At 36.8% G+C, this 18,124-nt stretch overlaps 4 protein-coding genes across 6 annotated transcripts; all 4 read right to left on the bottom strand.

Annotated features, from left to right (window-relative positions):
• Nucleotides 1–39: 39 nt before the first annotated feature.
• On the bottom strand, nt 40–721 carry LOC124335933 (NADH dehydrogenase [ubiquinone] 1 beta subcomplex subunit 7-like). The gene is made up of 3 exons (XM_046789445.1): nt 541–721; nt 284–452; nt 40–226 (listed from the first exon to the last, which is right to left on the bottom strand). Exons 1-3 carry the CDS (start codon nt 629–631, stop codon nt 142–144), a joined length of 345 nt encoding a protein of 114 aa, XP_046645401.1. The 5' UTR covers nt 632–721; the 3' UTR covers nt 40–141.
• On the bottom strand, nt 541–3,138 carry LOC124335931 (probable glutamate--tRNA ligase, mitochondrial). The gene is made up of 8 exons (XM_046789443.1): nt 2,924–3,138; nt 2,682–2,861; nt 2,371–2,621; nt 2,071–2,285; nt 1,758–1,983; nt 1,373–1,703; nt 1,089–1,243; nt 541–1,008 (listed from the first exon to the last, which is right to left on the bottom strand). Exons 1-8 carry the CDS (start codon nt 3,006–3,008, stop codon nt 919–921), a joined length of 1,533 nt encoding a protein of 510 aa, XP_046645399.1. The 5' UTR covers nt 3,009–3,138; the 3' UTR covers nt 541–918.
• Nucleotides 3,139–3,301: 163 nt separating this feature from the next.
• On the bottom strand, nt 3,302–11,078 carry LOC124335927 (indole-3-acetaldehyde oxidase-like). Of its 3 annotated transcripts, XM_046789438.1 has the most exons (30): nt 10,896–11,078; nt 10,616–10,676; nt 10,283–10,367; nt 10,134–10,218; nt 9,985–10,074; nt 9,847–9,917; nt 9,588–9,753; nt 9,312–9,516; nt 9,029–9,252; nt 8,860–8,962; nt 8,537–8,793; nt 8,310–8,477; nt 8,080–8,245; nt 6,889–7,004; nt 6,725–6,826; nt 6,430–6,652; nt 6,166–6,355; nt 5,915–6,098; nt 5,652–5,847; nt 5,397–5,581; nt 5,158–5,337; nt 4,967–5,095; nt 4,767–4,897; nt 4,606–4,696; nt 4,396–4,515; nt 4,290–4,331; nt 4,093–4,189; nt 3,905–4,012; nt 3,711–3,782; nt 3,302–3,435 (listed from the first exon to the last, which is right to left on the bottom strand). In XM_046789438.1, the coding sequence occupies exons 1-29, from the start codon at nt 10,911–10,913 to the stop codon at nt 3,715–3,717; spliced, it is 3,861 nt and encodes a 1,286-aa protein (XP_046645394.1). In that variant the 5' UTR covers nt 10,914–11,078; the 3' UTR covers nt 3,302–3,435; nt 3,711–3,714. The 3 variants fall into 3 exon arrangements, with proteins under 3 accessions (XP_046645394.1, XP_046645393.1, XP_046645395.1); XM_046789437.1 differs by lacking the exon at nt 3,302–3,435 and having other exon boundaries at nt 3,585–3,782; XM_046789439.1 differs by lacking the exons at nt 3,302–3,435; nt 10,616–10,676 and having other exon boundaries at nt 3,585–3,782.
• A 77-nt stretch (nt 11,079–11,155) lies between these two features.
• On the bottom strand, nt 11,156–17,769 carry LOC124335929 (probable aldehyde oxidase 3). The gene is made up of 28 exons (XM_046789440.1): nt 17,616–17,769; nt 17,008–17,092; nt 16,834–16,918; nt 16,667–16,756; nt 16,514–16,584; nt 16,279–16,444; nt 16,003–16,207; nt 15,720–15,943; nt 15,551–15,653; nt 15,228–15,484; nt 15,001–15,168; nt 14,771–14,936; nt 14,586–14,701; nt 14,418–14,519; nt 14,124–14,346; nt 13,855–14,044; nt 13,596–13,779; nt 13,322–13,517; nt 13,062–13,246; nt 12,810–12,989; nt 12,616–12,744; nt 12,411–12,541; nt 12,256–12,346; nt 12,070–12,189; nt 11,941–11,982; nt 11,773–11,869; nt 11,594–11,701; nt 11,156–11,525 (listed from the first exon to the last, which is right to left on the bottom strand). The coding sequence occupies exons 1-28, from the start codon at nt 17,668–17,670 to the stop codon at nt 11,455–11,457; spliced, it is 3,840 nt and encodes a 1,279-aa protein (XP_046645396.1). The 5' UTR covers nt 17,671–17,769; the 3' UTR covers nt 11,156–11,454.
• Nucleotides 17,770–18,124: the final 355 nt, after the last annotated feature.

The raw sequence follows: 18,124 nt of genomic DNA on the forward strand, positions 1-18,124 counted from the left end.
ATGATTTTTGGTAACAATGATAAGAGAATCCTTGTTGAATTGCTTTTTATCAGTTTTATTTACACTCTAAGTTTACCTGTTACAATTTGAAATCAGGTAAATTATGGATATTATTGAAATCTATTCATTGTCCCTTCTTCATTACAAAAGTTCATGATGATTGTGTTTAGCAGCCCTTTCTTCCAGGCGGCGGTTTCTTTCAAATTCTTTCATTCGAATTAAATAACTAAAAAAAAAAAAAACATTGTAATACAATTACTTAATAAAATATTTAAATACATACTCTTCATATTGGCAGTGAAGATACTCATGTTTTTCGTGATGGCACCTGTAAACCCAAGGGTACTTCTCACTTCGGCATCCCAGATATTTCATTAGATAATCAACACAATAGTCCCTTTTATCTAATGGAATTCTTGCTGATTCCATCTCTTCTAAGGTTGTTTTGATTTCTAAAAAAAATTTATAATATATACGGTAAAGTGAAGTCGTATGGTCAGTAAGGCAGTTTACAATGAATGATAAAACATTTAAAGTTACCTCGAGATTTACGGCCGTTCGAAAACCCTTCCAATGGATCATGTTTATAATCGCTTCCATCTTCCAACGACTTTGCAGATACTGAACCCATTATTTTATCCGTTTATAAAATGAGAAAACAGAATACGAACACAAGTTGCGTTCCGTAGCCAAGAAGCAGACTAGAAAAGAATGTCGGAGGCTCGGACAAAATACCCTCTGACGGAGAGTTCGAACATTACACGGTCCTAACCATTTAATTCGAAAATGGCTCATGATATAGAACTGGAACAGTGGAACCCCTACTTCAACTGGTTTAAAACAGAATTTTAATAGAAGGAACATACAATTGCGATCATAATGAGGCATGTGTATGTCTACAATTTTCGTTTAAGTTTTTTAAACAATCAAATTCAAACTGGAACCAAGTCGATTAGCGCAAATCTGAGGACCAAGAATTTCCATAACTTCACTGACTGGAGGTCCTTCCTAAAAAATAAATAGCAAAAAAATGTTAAAATTATTATTCGTTAAAATCCAAAATCAAAAGTTATTGAAAAGGAACATACTTTGAGGCCTGTCAAGGAAGATCGCATCAACTTCAGTACTTCTTTTAGTTTTAGGTTATATTCTGTGGCAATTTTCCCAAGCATAGTTGATACTTCATTTTTTTGTATACGATCACGTTCGTTTAGCACCTGAATCACCCGAATAAGTACGTTTCCTAGAATATAATTTTTAAATAAAAATAAAAATAAGTCTAAAAAAGTAATCAACTAATCATTCATAAAGAAACTAGCGACGTAAATCGTTTTATAACATAAATTACAATGCTAAAATAATAATAATTTACTTGCTGTAGAAGGATCTAATTTTGACACGATCGGACTTTCCTGGGAATTCCATAAGAATCCCATGCTTGAATCGGTTAGCTGATGCAGAAAATTAATTCGCCCTCCATTTGACGCCCAATGAAGAATCTTCAACAAGCTGGCCTTTTTAACCATATCCTTGTCAAGGGAAGAATTTTGTATCTTATCGTGGATCAAACGATACAATTCTTCACTCAATTTATCTATTTCTTCAGGACGATTGATGCGATTCTGTAGAGCCAATCGATTAAAATATTCCAATCGAGGCCCGTCCAATCTTCCTGAATGGGTTGTGACAATTCCTAAATTAAACTTCATTTAAAAGAATTACAAAAAAATGTAACAGAAAGATTTTTCAATTAGTACCGCTTTTGCTAGCTCGGAAAGAGAGTGTAAATTCTGTTGGATGTCGATAGATGGGGAAAATCCACCTCCAACTAAACAAAGTAGACCGATAATGGCCTCTGGATAGAAGCCTTGTTTTCTAAAATATTCCAGCCTGATATCATCTTGTCTCTTAGACAATTTCGTCCCATCTGGGTTCAATATTAATGGCAAATGAGCAAACGAGGGAGGTGTCCATCCAAATGCCCTAATTAATAGAATAACCCATTAATAAAATCGTACAACGGAACGAATAAGGTCCAATCAAGTAATAGTAAGTGAGGTTGATACATACTTGTATAGAAGGACGTGTTTAGCTGTTGAAACGAGCCATTCGGTCCCTCTTAATACATGAGTAATTCCCATTAGATGATCATCCACTACGTTAGCCAAATGGTACGTAGGATAACCGTCTTGCTTCAAAATTACCGGGTCGCCTTCATGCAAAACTGCGCTACGATCAATGTTTCCATACACCAAGTCTTGTATGGGTTCATCTAAAGGGCTTAGCTAACAAAGTTGAATAAGTTAGTTTAAAAAATGACGGCACGCCTACTTTTTCTCAATATTTTAGCGGAGAAAAAAATTTCGGTACCTTAAATCGTACGCAAGATGCCATTCCTTGCTGTTTCTTTTCTTCTACTTGAGCGCTGGAAAGTTGTCGACAGCGATTATCATATCGAGGAATTGCTCCTTCTCTTAAAGCCTCTTTCTTCACAAATTCTAATCTCCTATCTGAACAAAAGCAATAGTAGGCATGTCCACTCTTAACTAATTCTTGAACAAATTTGCTGTACAAATGTAATCTCTTAGATTGTGTGTAAGGGCCTAAACCACCATCTTTAACTAAAAGAAGAAAAAATTCATTATAAAATCTAGGTTTAAATACAATAAGGGTGATTTTACTTGGACTTTCATCTGGTGATAGACCCATCCAATCTAAATCAGTCTCTAATTGAACAGCAGCCCCAGGTACTAAACGTTTTTGGTCTGTGTCTTCAATTCTCAAGATAAATTTACCATTATTAGCTTTGGCAAACAAAAAATTGTACAATGCAGTCCTCAGGCCTCCTAAATGAATATAGCCTATACAAAACAAATGTTTGTGAATAATCCCCAATAGTTCACAATTTAGTCAATGAACTTACCAGTGGGACTAGGGGCAAATCTGACTCTGACACTTCTTGAATGACAAGAAAGGTGAATGAATCGACGAAAAGGGTGAGAAAACATTTTATCAGGCGGAAGAGTAAATTATTTCGAACACAAGGTTCACAAATTCTAAATTATAGGATTTCTTTTCAAATTTCAAGAAGTCCAACAGCATGACAGAAAAAACAACTTCGTATTTTTTTATTATTACTTCTGCTGCTCTACTGCGTTGCCAGATATTACAAATTTTATTTTGGCGGAGGCAGAAAATCAGAAATGCGGATGCGGATTGCGGAAGCACAGATAAAGACCGCTCGTCTTTGTCATCTTTATCCATGGCGGAAGTGAACGAATTAAACGTATGAAATGACAGAATTTCGCAATGATCCAGCCGATCCAGCCTCATCCGGAAATAAAGTTGAATCAGAGTCATAGGTTCCACAGTTTTAGCAGCTCTGGTTTTAGCGTACCCAGGGTATTGAGAGGTCTCTCCATGCCCATGGCGTACCTAATACAATGTTTTATTAATTGCCTTAACAGATAATTTAAAAAAATACAATCGTTCGCAGATGTACCAGATGAAACAGTACAACCCCAACTTATACATGAAAGTTATTGTAAGCTTGTTTCTCCCATTGAGCGCTTAATACCCCTAAATCAACATGCATCACAGAGTTGTTTATTAACTATTTAAAAAATAAATTTTTTTTTACTGCAGTGCAGTAGCGTAGTTATGAAATGGGTTGCAATTGCAATGACAATAATTACTGCATTTTACCTTACCGAATCAGAATAAAAACTTTGAAGGGTCGATTTTCATAAGTTTGTGGAGCGTATCAATGGTTGCCGGTCCATCTAATAAACAAACAATTTAAGTTAATAAGTTATGCAACTTTAACAACGATGTTGAAACAGTTTTGCAAGTTCGTGCATGTTTATTGTTTGCGATATTTAAAAAATTTCTATTCATTTGTTACCCATTCGAAACCAGTCTGAATCACTACAATCGATTCGTGCCGCATTCACTGCATTGCGCAAGGCGAAGAAAACTGACACGGACATGCAAAGTGGTGGCTCTCCTGTGGCTAAAAATAAGAATTAAAAATAAGAATTAATTTGAAAACATAAAGTTTTCGTTTTTTTTTCCTTTCTTTTTTTTTTTTACCTTTAGATCGTAATACACCAAAAGGATGGGCGGCATTTTTCAACATCGTGATGCGAAAATCCATTGGTATGTCATTATTCAAAGGAGGATAATAGTTCTAAATGCAAATTCATTACGTAAAGGGACGCATAACATAATGATTATGGACGCATAACATATAGTTTTAGCGTTTTCATCAAGTAATAAAAAAGGCCTACCCAAGTTCCTCTACTTAATTTCTTCCCTGTGGTTGGATCATACTGCAAGGAAAAAATATTTGCGAATATAAGAAGAAAAGAATATTAGTAAGACGTGTTCCATTACGATCATTTTCTCGCTCGTCCATAATCCTAGGCCCATTATAAAACCACCTTCGACTTGCCCAATATCCAACAAGGGATTTATACTGAGACCAGCATCTTCTAGAATGTCTACACGGCGAATCTAAATATCAAACAGAAATATTTTATGAATATTCTTGAATGACCAAATTTATTGTTTGTTTATTTTCATGTCCATTTGCACTTCACCCACCAATTTCTCTCCCGTTAGGACGTCAATTTCAACTTCTGAAACGGTGGCTCCACGAATGACGTACCCTGTAAGGTCGTCTTTAGGCGAATAACTGTAAAGTAAAATAATAAGCAGCGATGATGCAGAATTTGGTAATAACTAATGGTTGTGGTTCTACTTACAAATGGCGAGCAGTCAAGTCCACATTAGAGTTGTAACATTTCTCGACCAACACGTTCCAGTTATCGTCTTGAATGTTCTCTCTGATTGGAAGCATTTTTTTCTTTAATTTTTGACATGCTCGCATAGCAGCCTGTTGTATAATCAATAGGTTGATTAACCTAATGTTATATTATAATCAACGATTGCAAAAAAAAATTACGTAGCAATTCAGTTCACTAGTTTTGCTTCCTCCTGTGACGGATCCATTCGTATTGGTCAAAGTGTTGGTTGGTTTGATGGAAACCAAAGAAATGTCAATACCGAGTTCTTTAGCTACCACTTGTGATACCTAAAAAGTTACAGGTAAAATTTTACTAGTCGTTTAAAAATGACTGGAGTGTCTTTGATTACTTTAGTGTTGATGCCCTGGCCACACTCGATTCCGCCGTGAGAAACACTAACGGACCCATCGTTGCGGTTAACTGCGACCAAGACGTTGTAACGATATGAAGAATAATACATTGGATAGACCATGGGAAGCAGATTTATTCCCCGTTTCTTCCATCTGTTATTGCAGTTAAATTCGTTCACCTAAACGTAACGATTCATTTTCAAAATACTGATATTAATATAAATTTTTGTATCATTACCTGACGATATCTTTCATCGTAATTCGATGAGCAACGCACTTCACTAATAATGTGTTGAAGTGCGCTGAATTCATTTTCATCGGATCTATTTAAATTCTTCAATCGGAAATCGAGAGGGTCTTCCTTCCGGACATGCGCCAGATGCTCCATTAAATTTTCTATTATGGCAATACCTTGGATGGGACCTATTTAATTGGGTAAAACAAATCAAAATCACATTGTGCTAGATACTTTATAAGTTACGCGTCTACACACCTGGTGCACGGCAATGAGTATTGGAAGCCGTATCCGTTTTGGCTAAGAGGGGTGTGATCTTCCAACATTTTGATGCGTAACGGTTTTTTGCGAACGAAGCAGCTATGTACGCAGTTCCTTCATTGAAACTGCAGCCGCAGTCACTTATTATTTTCAAATCAACCGCCTGCAGAAGTCCATTCTTGTTGACTCCGGCCTTATTATAAAAGAAAATTATTGGTCGGCAAATTATAATATTTATAGTTATTATCTTAAATGGTTACCTTATAGTGGCAATAATACGGAAGACGACCTCCTGTTAACGCCATATTGGTATCCAAATCCAAAGTTATTCGAACCGGTCTAGATAACTCCGACGCCGCAATTGCGCAAGCAACAGCCACAAGTGTAGAGCGGGATATTTTCCCACCAAAACCACCACCAAGTCTACGAGTTTGCACATTAACTCTGAAGTAATAATACAAAAAAAATGTTATAGTTGCTAAATTGAACTTTATAAAATATGTAATTCTACTGGGAATTTCGCAGATTTAGGCAATTCGCAACTGCACTTTGCACGGCTTCCTGATCTTGAGTGGCACAATAAACGTCCATTCCGTCTTCGACTGGAACACACGCCGCAACCAGGGTTTCCATGTAAAAGTGATATTGACTGCCAATTTCAAATTCACCCTCGACTACAGTGTCAGACTGAGACAATCCGTCTTTCGGTAACGAGTGCCAACATTCATTATCTAATATCGCATCGTATTGAATAAAGGAATAAAAAGAAACACACCTTCAACGTCACCGACGTTCACCACCTGCCGTGATCCAGAGATGGAATGTTTCTGAATTCTCGTGGAATCTTTCAGAGCATCTTTGATTGTCAATACTGGCTTTTGGTGGTTCTTATAAGTCACCCGAACCAATTTGGCGGCTTCGATTGCTTGCTTTTGAGTACGGGCGACTACTAATCCAAGAGACTGACCAGCGTACAACACTTTACCGGAGCAAAAAACCTAACAACGCAAAAAGTTTATGGTTAAAATAAATCTTGAATATAAAGCATGACATTAAATTAAATCTCGAACCTCTTCGTTATTGTCGCAGTTGAGGCCATTATTAGCAAAGAAAAACACATTTCCGGTGTTAATATTTGAGGCATCAAAAAAAGCGATTACCCCATCTGATTTCTGCAAATCGAAAAAATCGAAAATGAAACAATCACCCTTAACCTGTATTAAAATTTGAATACTAGTGCTAAAGATGCATCCACTTTATCCAGTAAACAATTTGCTGCAGTGCTCAAAACGAACGCCCCATAAAGTTCATCCACACGGACCGGAATGTCATCAATGTATTTGGCTTCACCTAAAGTGAATACGAAATAAGATAGAAAAGCAAGCTTACCAGCTCGCCGCGAAGGGATAATCGTAAGCCAGTTGAAAACTGTCTTAAATAAAAAATTCAGGGCCTATTGTTAAGTCGGATTTTTTGCTAAATGCCATCCTAATTTTTCAGAATTTTTCTGAAAATTCTATGTTTTTTCTCTGAAATTTTCTGGAAAAAAATTCTATCGCGATATTTTGATTTGTCTGAGTCATGGTTAACGAAGGGCATGGGTCAAAACAATATTTTTATTCTAAAAAAAAGTAAATCTATAATGAGACTTGAACCATGGCCCTCTTCATTATCATGCCAGCATCATAACCAAAAATCTATTTTTCGTCTTTTAATTCGATCCATTATCAAAGTAAATAAAATTATTCTTGTTCTGGCAGCACCGCATTTTTTTTTGTGTAATTTTTAAGACAAAAAAGTCTGAAATCTGTTGTGAATCTGTTATTCACACTTTTCTTCACAGACTTTTTTGTCTTAAAACGGGATTTTTCTGTCACAGTTCAATATTCTTGCAAGTTATTAACGTTTAGTTTGCTCAAGTCATATTTTCCTATTTTTACAAATAAAGTTCAATAATTGAATTTAAAAATAGCCATCTTTTAGTCAAATAACTACAGAACATAAATGCAAATCTGATTGTTGCGTCATGGTTGGGACATTACAGATTGCGTCATCACGGCGATGCTATGGACATCTGGTGGTGATTAAAATAGACCTAAATTGAAAAAGTTGTAGTCGCAACCGCCAGATGTCACTAGCTGTAAAACAATTATTTTAGCAGTTTTTCATTAATTACAGGAGAACTAATTAAGTAAATGAAATTATTTTTGTTCTGGTCGCACCGCATATTTTTTGTGTAATTTTTAAGACCAAAAAGTCCGATATCTGTTGTGAAACTTCCGAGCTATGGAGCGGGACATACATACATACATACAAAGTGACATGGATTTTTTTTTTCTGCGTATGCGATTATTAGCTTCGCCCTTCGGGCTCGCAATTATTAATTCGAACACAAGTAATGTTAAGTATAGAAAAAGAAATCTACCTGAGCATTGAGCCCTTGCTTCAACTTTGATGGTTGGTTGATTAACAGGCCATTCCTTTGGATCAATGTCATAGTCCTGCTTGCCGCTCATAATTTTACGTTCCAAATTCAGAGATCCAGACCGAAATTCAGGTGCTGCTTTATCTCCAATGATCGTTAACACAAACTGAAAATAAATCAGCACATTTAAATTAGACTTCTGTAGTTTAATTTGATGCTTCAAACCATACCTTGTAAAAAAGTCCTTGTGCTACGGCCTTCAGATAGTCACTGTCCGGATTCAACAAATGCTCTTCAGGACAAAGTTCTTGATCCAACACCTTCAGCGCATTTTGAAACGTCATTTCGTCATCTAAGAATTTATCGGCCAAGAAATTCTCCGTCTCGATTGCATGTACCTACGAAAATTTATCATTAAATTACGATTAATTTTAGAACGTTGATTGTAAAAACTAACCAGTGAAGTACGAATTCCTCCAAAGATAATTGTAGGTTTCCCTACGATACAAATATTCTCTTGGCGGGAAATTTTCGCACAAAATCCAGCGTTAATATAGGCATGCGCATTACATGAACGAGGCATAATTTTGAAAGTTTTGATAAAGTGATCCGTTGATAATGGAGGAAGTGTCACATTTAAAATGATTTGGCCGTTCATGTCCGTCTCAAGGAATTGTTCCAATGTTAGTTGCTGAATTTCTCTTTTGCAGCTTACTAAAATACAAAGTACCAACTGTTAGTGCTAGAAGCGGAGAAACACGGAAAATGAATCTAATTTACTGATGGTGATTTTCGCCCCTACAGTTTCAAGAACGATGAATAAGTCGGAGGGAAATTCACGATGTCCGTGTTTCATCATCAAATTCCCCGCAATACTTCCTGCCTATCAATGAAATACATTTCTGATTAACTTCATTAAAAGGAGCAAAAAGGTTAAACAGCTTCATACATTACGAACTGGAACGCTGCCAATTTTCTCTATATGTTCGGCAAGAGTCTCTGCGTACCAATAGTCAGGATTCGTGGATCCGATAAAGGATAAAGTCTCTTGCATAACAGTTAAGTTGATTCCACCACCAATTATTAGCGGAGATTCTTTTGAAATCTGATATAAATCTCCAATTTGGTTTATGTCCACGTAAACGTCATACGGTCCGTCCTCTTTGTACACACCTGCAAATCATGATAACTGCTAAGTTGTTATACTCGTTACTCACATAGAAAATGTTTACCAATTCCAGTGTTTCCCGCAACAAGACGATATTTCACTTCCCCGCCAAAAGAACTTAGAAGCTCCATCAGCTGTTCCAGCGATTCTGGTCGGTACCAATTTCCCATTTTGAATATTTCTCCGTCAATAACTTTGGCAAGTCCGTTGCTTTCACAAAGTCCTTGGCAAGCGGAACCCGTTTTTGGACAGATTGCATTCCCCAAATCCTAAAACATAATCATCAGAAAACCTTTACAGTTAATAACAGAAGAAGAAAAGCAAGAAATCTGTTTGTTACCTCTAAATCAACACACCGGGATTTGAGTTCTTGAGGCGCATCTTTGGCAAATGTCTTGAACGCGTCCATAATGGGACGATAACCGGTGCAACGGCAGATATTTCCGCCCAAAGAAGATTCGATTTCCTTCATAGTCACTCCAGCTCCGCTATTTTTTTGCAGCAAACTAAATTCGAGTAAAAAGATTTGGAAACATTTGTAAAATAGAACGTTTTTAACTGTGATGGAAAAAGCGATTTAATTCAAATGAAACTTTTACCTGTACATGGACATGACCATTCCAGGAGAGCAATAGCCGCACTGACTTCCATTCAAATCCGCCAATTGAGACTTCATTAAAGATGTTTCATTATTAATTTGTGTCGCCGATTCATTAAACAAATAAAACATCACATACCTGAACTGGATGATAGCCATCTTTTTTGCTTCCAATTCCTTCAACTGTGGTAATTTCACTGCCATGGCAAGAGAGCAAAGGCAGCAAGCACTAAATATGTAGAGTGAAATGTGAATCATTATCATAGGAAATTGTCACGGAATATTTACCGAATGGACAGCACGGCTCTCTTTTTTATTCGTTATGATATTGATGGTTGAAAAACCAACAACACACAATCCACAACCCCCTTCTCTAAATAATAACCCCTTAATATAAACGACATAATTAATGCAGACATGTATAAGTATTATGTTACCTGCACATCCATTTGGTTCCAGTCAGTAGAGCCGTTTGTCGCAAAAAATCAACTAATTTTGTATCGGCATTTAAATTGCGATCGACTATAAGGTAAAACAGAACAAATAATCATTATTTCATATTCAGTAATCCACATAATGCATATTAATGTTGAAAAAACAACAAATTTGGAATCAGACGGAATTTTGTTTTGTCATAATTATCTTTATATATATAAGTGTCCGTTCAAACTTTCAAGTCGTTGGGATCATGTCAATTATTCACACGCTGCCATCTCAGTTATCTTGATTTTTGAGACCAGTAAATGCAAGATAGAAACAATCACATATACCTAGCAGTTTTCGATTCGCTTCCCTCTTTACAAAAAGAACGGGAGTATTCAAAATATGGTCCTATAGCTTACATAAGGATAGCATATAGACAATCCACAGCATTACGAGAAAGGTTAGACCTCAGACGATTATAAGTTGAGGATGTGTCAATCACATGTGATGATGATGCGTGATGATGACGACTGATAGCTCTCCAACGTTTAACATTGACGTATTTATCAATTCAACTAAATCCGCATTGAATAATACGGAACAATTATTAAAAAGACAAATACATACCTGTATGTAGTCTGCCATTGACGGTGAATTCGATGCTTCCGCTTGAAAAGTTCATTTCAATTTCAAAGCGGTGCGATCGGACTATTTCTGCAGCTTACAGCTTTCACTCTTACACATAAGAATATGACGATGTGCACACAAATAACATTATCTGTAAACGTGATAGCATTGAGCACTGATTGGTATTAGCTAGTGCGTCACTCTGCATAGCAACTAACGCTGTAGGCCTAACCAAGCTTTATCATCAATAATGCAATGGCAACACTTTACCTTTTTTTAATGAACTGCTTTTGAGGAGTACATATATTTTGAAGTGAAAGTTATTGGCAGCAGCTATATGAAGATAAAATAACCACATTTTATGCGAGAATATGCAAAGAATTAATTCAAAAAATCTAGTTTTCACCCAAGCTAATAACATTTATGAAAGTATAACCAAATGCCAACAGCTTGGGGAAAAACGCTAACAGGAACTACAAAAAGAAACTTTTTTTTAATATTTGCACTTGTAAAGATAAAAGAGAAAGTGCGCTTTAAAAGGGACTTTTCTCTTTTTTGTTCACTGGAATAAGTACTGTGCGGAATTAGTCAACATCATTTTATGAAGTTTGTCGATAGTTGCAGGGCCGTCTAAATGAAAAGAGATACATATGATGACGCTTTCTATCTACAAGTAATAACCGAAAAAAGAAACTTACCCATTCGATACCATCCTGGATTGCCTGCATCACTTCGAGCAGCATCAACCGCGCTGCGCAAAGCGAAAAGCACCGAGACGGACATGCACAACGGAGGCTCACCGGTAGCTTTAAGAAATAATGTGCCCTCCTCCTTATTACATTAACCTTAAGTGTTTAAATTCACGTTACTAATATACCTTTAGAACGTAAAATTCCATTTGGATGGGCCGCATTCTTCAGCATTGTGATACGGAAATCCATTGGTATATCGCTATTCACTGGAGGCTTGTAATTCTGGAAAAAAGCGCAACAGTTAATAAACGAAATTGATAATTAATTATGATTACATCGTAAATTGCACATACCCAAGTTCCACGGCTTAATTTCTGTCCAGTATGGGGATCGTACTGAAATGTCGTCAAATTTTGAATGAGTATTTTGTTTTTAATTTAACATATTCTTTTCGTCAACGAAGAATTAACTGCTTAGCATACCGTAATCTTTTCGCTAGTCCAAAGTCCAACTCCCATAACAAATGCTCCTTCTATTTGTCCAATATCAATAAGTGGGCTTAAGCTTTGTCCAGCATCTTCTAGAATGTCTACTCGACGAAGCTAAACAGAGAATCAGTTAAACTCAATTTCGAAGGTTAGTAGAAAAAATTGTGGCGATATACGAACCAGTTTTTCTCCTGTCAAAACGTCAACTTCCACCTCTGAAACGGTAGCTCCGTGAATGATGTATCCTTTAACTTTGTCATCCGACGTATAGCTGTAAGAATTTATATGAAGAATAAGTTTTAATGTGGAATTATCATGATCTTAAAATATCCTACTAATGGCGAGCAGTTAAATCGATATTAGAGTTGAAACACTGTTCAACGAGTTCACTCCAGCTAGCATCCGGCAATTTTTCTTTTATGGGTAGCATTCTGTTCTTTAAATCCTGACACGCTTTCATGGCAGCCTAATAAATGGGGCCAATAATTCCGGTCGTCATAACAACAAAGAATCGCAAAAGTGTTTCCATGTTTAACTTACATAACAGTTCATTTCGCTTGTCACACTGCCTCCAGTGACAGATCCATTCGTATTGGTTAATGTATTAGTTGGCTTCACAGAAATCAACGAAATGTCAATGCCCAGTTCTCTTGCTACCACTTGCGTAACCTAACAAACATTGTTTCAATTCATTCAATGTGCTATTCGATAATGAATTGTTTTTAATGTCATACTTTAGTGTTGATGCCTTGACCACATTCAATGCCACCATGAGACACTGCAACAGATCCGCCTTCGTGGTGAATGGCTACCATCACATTGTATCGAAACGGAAAAGATTCCACAGGGTAGACCATAGGAAGCAAATTAATTCCGCGCTTTTTCCATCGATTCTTTGAGTTGAATTCTTTGATCTGTTCCAATTTACATTTTCATCGTGAAATATAACATGAACCAAACATATAAACCGAAAAAGCTTTCTTTACCTCTCCAAGACGTTTGTCAAATTCGGATGAGCGCCGTACTTCATCAATAATTTTTCGCATAGAATTGGCCTCTTCATTTCCGCTCGTATTCAGATTTTTCAAACGGAATTCAAGAGGATCCTCTTGGCGGGTTTTCGCCAAATGCTCAATTAAATTTTCAATTATTGCAATTCCTTGTGTGGTTCCTTCAAAATAAAATAAAGTCATGATTATGTTAAAGTTAATCAAAAGCACAATTCAACGTCAACAAAATTTCTGACCTGGAGCACGACAATAAGTGTTTGATGGCGTATCGGTTTTCGCCAAAAGCGGAGTAAACTTCCAGGATTTTGCGGCGTAACAATTTTTCGCGAAAGAAGCAGCGAAAAAAGCCGTGCCCTCATTGAAATTTCCACCACAGTCGCTAACTATTTTCATATCCACAGCTTGTATAACCCCATCCTTGTCGGTTCCAGCCTTAAAAAGAAAATGAACAAGGAGCTGATTTATTGACCCAATCAATTAACATAAGCACGAACATTTTCCTAGTTTTACCTTATATTGGCAATAGTAAGGAAGGCGCCCTCCAACGAGCGCCATGTTAGAATCCAAATCCAATGAAATTCGAACAGGTTTAGAAAGTTCATATGCTGCTATAGCACAAGCAGTGGCAACAAGTGTGGAGCGCGAAATTTTACCGCCATACGAGCCACCTAATCGTCGAGTTTCCACATTCACTCTGAAAATTCGGATGGTTATCAACGTCGCATATTACGTTAAAGATAAGCGGTAAAGACCTTAATGCTACACTTACTGGGCTTTATGGAGTTTCAGGCAACGGGCAACAGCGTTTTGCACTGCATCTTGGTCTTGAGTAGAACAATAAATATTCATGCCATCTTCGACTGGAATGCACACAGCAACCAGGGTCTCCATATAAAAGTGATACTGAGTACCGATTTCAAATTCACCTTCGATCACCGTTTCAGACAAAGAGAAACCTTCTATATAGACGGAAGAGTAAACGATAAGTAACGATGATCAGTCGCAATCAATTAAAAGTTTAAAATGATTAAATGCTACCTTGAACGTCACCAGCGTCAAAAACGTTTGGTGGTCCAAAAGCAGCATGAATCATAGTTCTCTCTGGATCCTTCATGGCTTCCTTTATTGTCAAAACAGGTTTTTGATGGTCTTTGTAAGAAATTCGGACCAATTTAGCAGCACGTGCTGCTATGCTTTGTGAGCTTGCTACAATTAACCCAAGGGATTGACCAGCATACAACACTTTACCAGAGCAGAATACCTATTGAAAATAAACATAAAAAATTTTTATTCCACGGAAAACATTTCGGGTGTTGGAGATTTTGATTATACCTCTTCGTTATTTTGACTATCAGATGCTCCTTGGGCAAACACAAACAAGTTGCCTGTCTTAATGCTTTTCGCTTCAAGAAAAGCAACAACACCATCTATTTTCTACAAATACGATTTAAAAGGTTATTGTTGTAGAAAAATTCAAATAATAAAAAGCTGCTAAATTACCAGTGCGTCTGAGGCGTCTATTTGATCAATGTAACAATTAGCTACGGTACTCAAAACAAAAACTCCAAAGAGTTCATCACTGCAAACTGGGATATCGTCAATATACTTGGCTTCACCTAGGCAGGAATTTTATGTTTACGAAAAGTTATCGGTCAAACATTTAGGGAAATTTACTAAGATAGTACCTGAGCATTGCGCCCTTGCTTCAACTTTGATGGTTGGTTGATTAACAGGCCATTCCTTTGAATCAGTGTCATAGTCCTGCTTGCCTCTCATAATTTTACGTTCCAAATTCAGAGATCCAGACTGAAATTCAGGTGCTGCTTTGTCTCCAATGATAGTCAACACAAACTGAAAATAAATCAGCACCTTTTGATTAAACTTTTGTAGTTTAATTTGATGTTTCAAACCATACCTTGTAAAAAAGTCCTTGTGCTACGGCCTTCAGATAGTCACTGTCCGGATTCAACAAATGCTCTTCAGGACAAAGTTCTTGATCCAACACCTTCAGCGCATTTTGAAACGTCATTTCGTCATCTAAGAATTTATCGGCCAAGAAATTCTCCATCTCGATTGCATGTACCTACGAAAATTTATCAATAAATTACGATTAATTTTAGAACGTTGATTGTAAAAACTAACCAGTGAAGTACGAATTCCTCCAAAGATAATTGTAGGTTTCCCTACGATACAAATATTCTCTTGACGGGAAATTTTCGCACAAAATCCAGCGTTAATATAGGCATGCGCATTACATGAACGAGGCATAATTTTGAAAGTTTTGATAAAGTGATCCGTTGATAATGGAGGAAGTGTCACATTTAAAATGATTTGGCCGTTCATGTCCGTCTCAAGGAATTGTTCCAATGTTAGTTGCTGAATTTCTCTTTTGCAGCTTACTAAAATACAAAGTACCAACTGTTAGTGCTAGAAGCGGAGAAACACGGAAAATGAATCTAATTTACTGATGGTGATTTTCGCCCCTACAGTTTCAAGAACGATGAATAAGTCGGAGGGAAATTCACGATGTCCGTGTTTCATCATCAAATTCCCCGCAATACTTCCTGCCTATCAATGAAATACATTTCTGATTAACTTCATTAAAAGGAGCAAAAAGGTTAAACAGCTTCATACATTACGAACTGGAACGCTGCCAATTTTCTCTATATGTTCGGCAAGAGTCTCTGCGTACCAATAGTCAGGATTCGTGGATCCGATAAAGGATAAAGTCTCTTGCATAACAGTTAAGTTGATTCCACCACCAATTATTAGCGGAGATTCTTTTGAAATCTGATATAAATCTCCAATTTGGTTTATGTCCACGTAAACGTCATACGGTCCGTCCTCTTTGTACACACCTGCAAATCATGATAACTGCTAAGTTGTTATACTCGTTACTCACATAGAAAATGTTTACCAATTCCAGTGTTTCCCGCAACAAGACGATATTTCACTTCCCCGCCAAAAGAACTTAGAAGCTCCATCAGCTGTTCCAGCGATTCTGGTCGGTACCAATTTCCCATTTTGAATATTTCTCCGTCAATAACTTTGGCAAGTCCGTTGCTTTCACAAAGTCCTTGGCAAGCGGAACCCGTTTTTGGACAGATTGCATTCCCCAAATCCTAAAACATAATCATCAGAAAACCTTTACAGTTAATAACAGAAGAAGAAAAGCAAGAAATCTGTTTGTTACCTCTAAATCAACACACCGGGATTTGAGTTCTTGAGGCGCATCTTTGGCAAATGTCTTGAACGCGTCCATAATGGGACGATAACCGGTGCAACGGCAGATATTTCCGCCCAAAGAAGATTCGATTTCCTTCATAGTCACTCCAGCTCCGCTATTTTTTTGCAGCAAACTAAATTCGAGTAAAAGAACGTTTTTAACAGTGATGGAAAAAGCGATTTAATTCAAATGAAACTTTTACCTGTACATGGACATGACCATTCCAGGAGAGCAATAGCCGCACTGACTTCCATTCATATCCGCTAATTGAGACTTCATTCCAGATGTTTAATAAAAAAGGTTTGAAATTTAATTAACGCCATTGATGCATGAATTAAATAAAAGGGGCTCAAACCTGAACTGGATGATAGCCATCTTTCTTATTTCCAATTCCTTCAACTGTGGTGATCTCGCTTCCATGGCAAGACAGCAAAGGCAGCAAGCACTAGTAATATAATAACAGTTATTATGAGAATTAAACGGTTTAATGGTTTTATCAACGAGTCATTCTTGTCTTATTACTGAGTTCACAGCTCGACATTGCTTGTTTCCGGTCAGCGGATCGTTGTTTGACAAAGTGACAACACACGCACCACAACCTCCTTCCCTACATGCAAGAAATCAAGTTCTATTTCTTAGTTCTATTTCAAAATGAGTTAACATTCAATGGTAACCGCTTTAATAACATTATATAACCTGCACATCCATTTGGTCCCAGTTAATACAGCCTTTCGCCGAAGGAAATCGACTAATTTTGTATCAGCGTCCACATCCCGATTGACTAAAAACACACAGGAAAGAGGAAATGATAAGACAATAAGGCATGGTTTCTATAGTAAATATCAATTATTATAAGTGGTGTTTTGTTGACAATCAAGCCTACTTAATGTGGATTTCTTATAGCTATTTGTGAAGGCTGAACATTTTATTCTACTGTTTTGAGTTAACAGTATCTATGTGGCAATACATCAATTTATAAGATGACATAAGAAAAGAAAAGTTTCACATCACATTCATGAAATGGCTGAAGTGAAACTTTAAGTCATTTTAAATTTTTTTGCACCTGCCAGTACCAGGTTACTTTTAAGCACTTTTAAGCGTTACATCACTGTTGTGCGGTCTGCCGTGACACGACACATTTTAAGTCAAACAGAAGGCATCTAAGAGATAAGCCAAGTGTGAGACTTTGAGTCCAGCACGACACAACCAATCCAAATGATACGGTGAAATTGACCAAAACACAAACACTACTAGACATAGCCAGCCAGCCTAGCAACAGTTAGGAATGACAAAATGCACAGTACCTGAAAATGTCTTGCCGTTGATGGTAAAATCAATACTTGTAGGAATGTCCTTCATTGCGGCTGATTTGCACTTTCTATTTCTTTGATACAGTGAAAAACTTAACTAGACGTCAAGTCAGGGCCACATGGAAACTGCGACTGATAATAATAACAAAGCCACCATGCGAAGAAAGAAGAATCGCGATATCAACGCTCCAAGTGGTGAAATTCGGACATTTCCATTAGGACAGTTTGCAAAATTTAAAAATACTTGCGAAAAGGGAGGGAAAGGATGAAAAATATGAACGATTAGTTACAGTTATTACGTAGGTGTTATGTCTTTCACTCTTTCATTCGCCCAAGGATTCAATCACTTCAATGCATATAAAAATTACTGCACTAATAAGTTCGATAATGGCGTGGTTTTGATTATGTTTTGAAATAAATTTATAATCGTGTCATAATTATTAGAATATTAGTATACTTGACTAAATAAAACACCTTCCTAAATAAACTAAATTTGAGTAAAG

The sequence above is a fragment of the Daphnia pulicaria genome, chromosome 4 (assembly GCF_021234035.1).
Source record: "Daphnia pulicaria isolate SC F1-1A chromosome 4, SC_F0-13Bv2, whole genome shotgun sequence".
Lineage (NCBI taxonomy): Eukaryota > Metazoa > Arthropoda > Branchiopoda > Diplostraca > Daphniidae > Daphnia > Daphnia pulicaria.

Excerpts from the sequence above, each read along its gene's own strand:
- LOC124335933 (XM_046789445.1), bottom strand. The coding sequence starts at position 631 with ATGGGTTCAGTATCTGCAAAGTCGTTGGAAGATGGAAGCGATTATAAA. Across the intron at positions 453-540 it reads GAACGGCCGTAAATCTCGAG|AAATCAAAACAACCTTAGAA; the intron begins GTAACTTTAAAT and ends AATTTTTTTTAG. Across the intron at positions 227-283 it reads CTTCACTGCCAATATGAAGA|TTATTTAATTCGAATGAAAG; the intron begins GTATGTATTTAA and ends TTTTTTTTTTAG.
- LOC124335931 (XM_046789443.1), bottom strand. The coding sequence starts at position 3,008 with ATGTTTTCTCACCCTTTTCGTCGATTCATTCACCTTTCTTGTCATTCA. Across the intron at positions 1,244-1,372 it reads ATTAGATCCTTCTACAGCAA|GAAACGTACTTATTCGGGTG; the intron begins GTAAATTATTAT and ends ATTATATTCTAG. Across the intron at positions 1,009-1,088 it reads CTTCCTTGACAGGCCTCAAA|GAAGGACCTCCAGTCAGTGA; the intron begins GTATGTTCCTTT and ends TTTATTTTTTAG.
- LOC124335927 (XM_046789438.1), bottom strand. Across the intron at positions 6,827-6,888 it reads TGGATGCATCTTTAGCACTA|AAATCAGATGGGGTAATCGC; the intron begins GTATTCAAATTT and ends TTCGATTTGCAG. Across the intron at positions 6,356-6,429 it reads GAACGTCGGTGACGTTGAAG|ACGGATTGTCTCAGTCTGAC; the intron begins GTGTGTTTCTTT and ends CGTTACCGAAAG.
- LOC124335929 (XM_046789440.1), bottom strand. The coding sequence starts at position 17,670 with ATGAAGGACATTCCTACAAGTATTGATTTTACCATCAACGGCAAGACA. Across the intron at positions 14,045-14,123 it reads TGACGCTGGTGACGTTCAAG|AAGGTTTCTCTTTGTCTGAA; the intron begins GTAGCATTTAAT and ends CCGTCTATATAG. Across the intron at positions 13,247-13,321 it reads CACTTATTGTCGTGCTCCAG|GAACCACACAAGGAATTGCA; the intron begins GTCAGAAATTTT and ends TTTATTTTGAAG.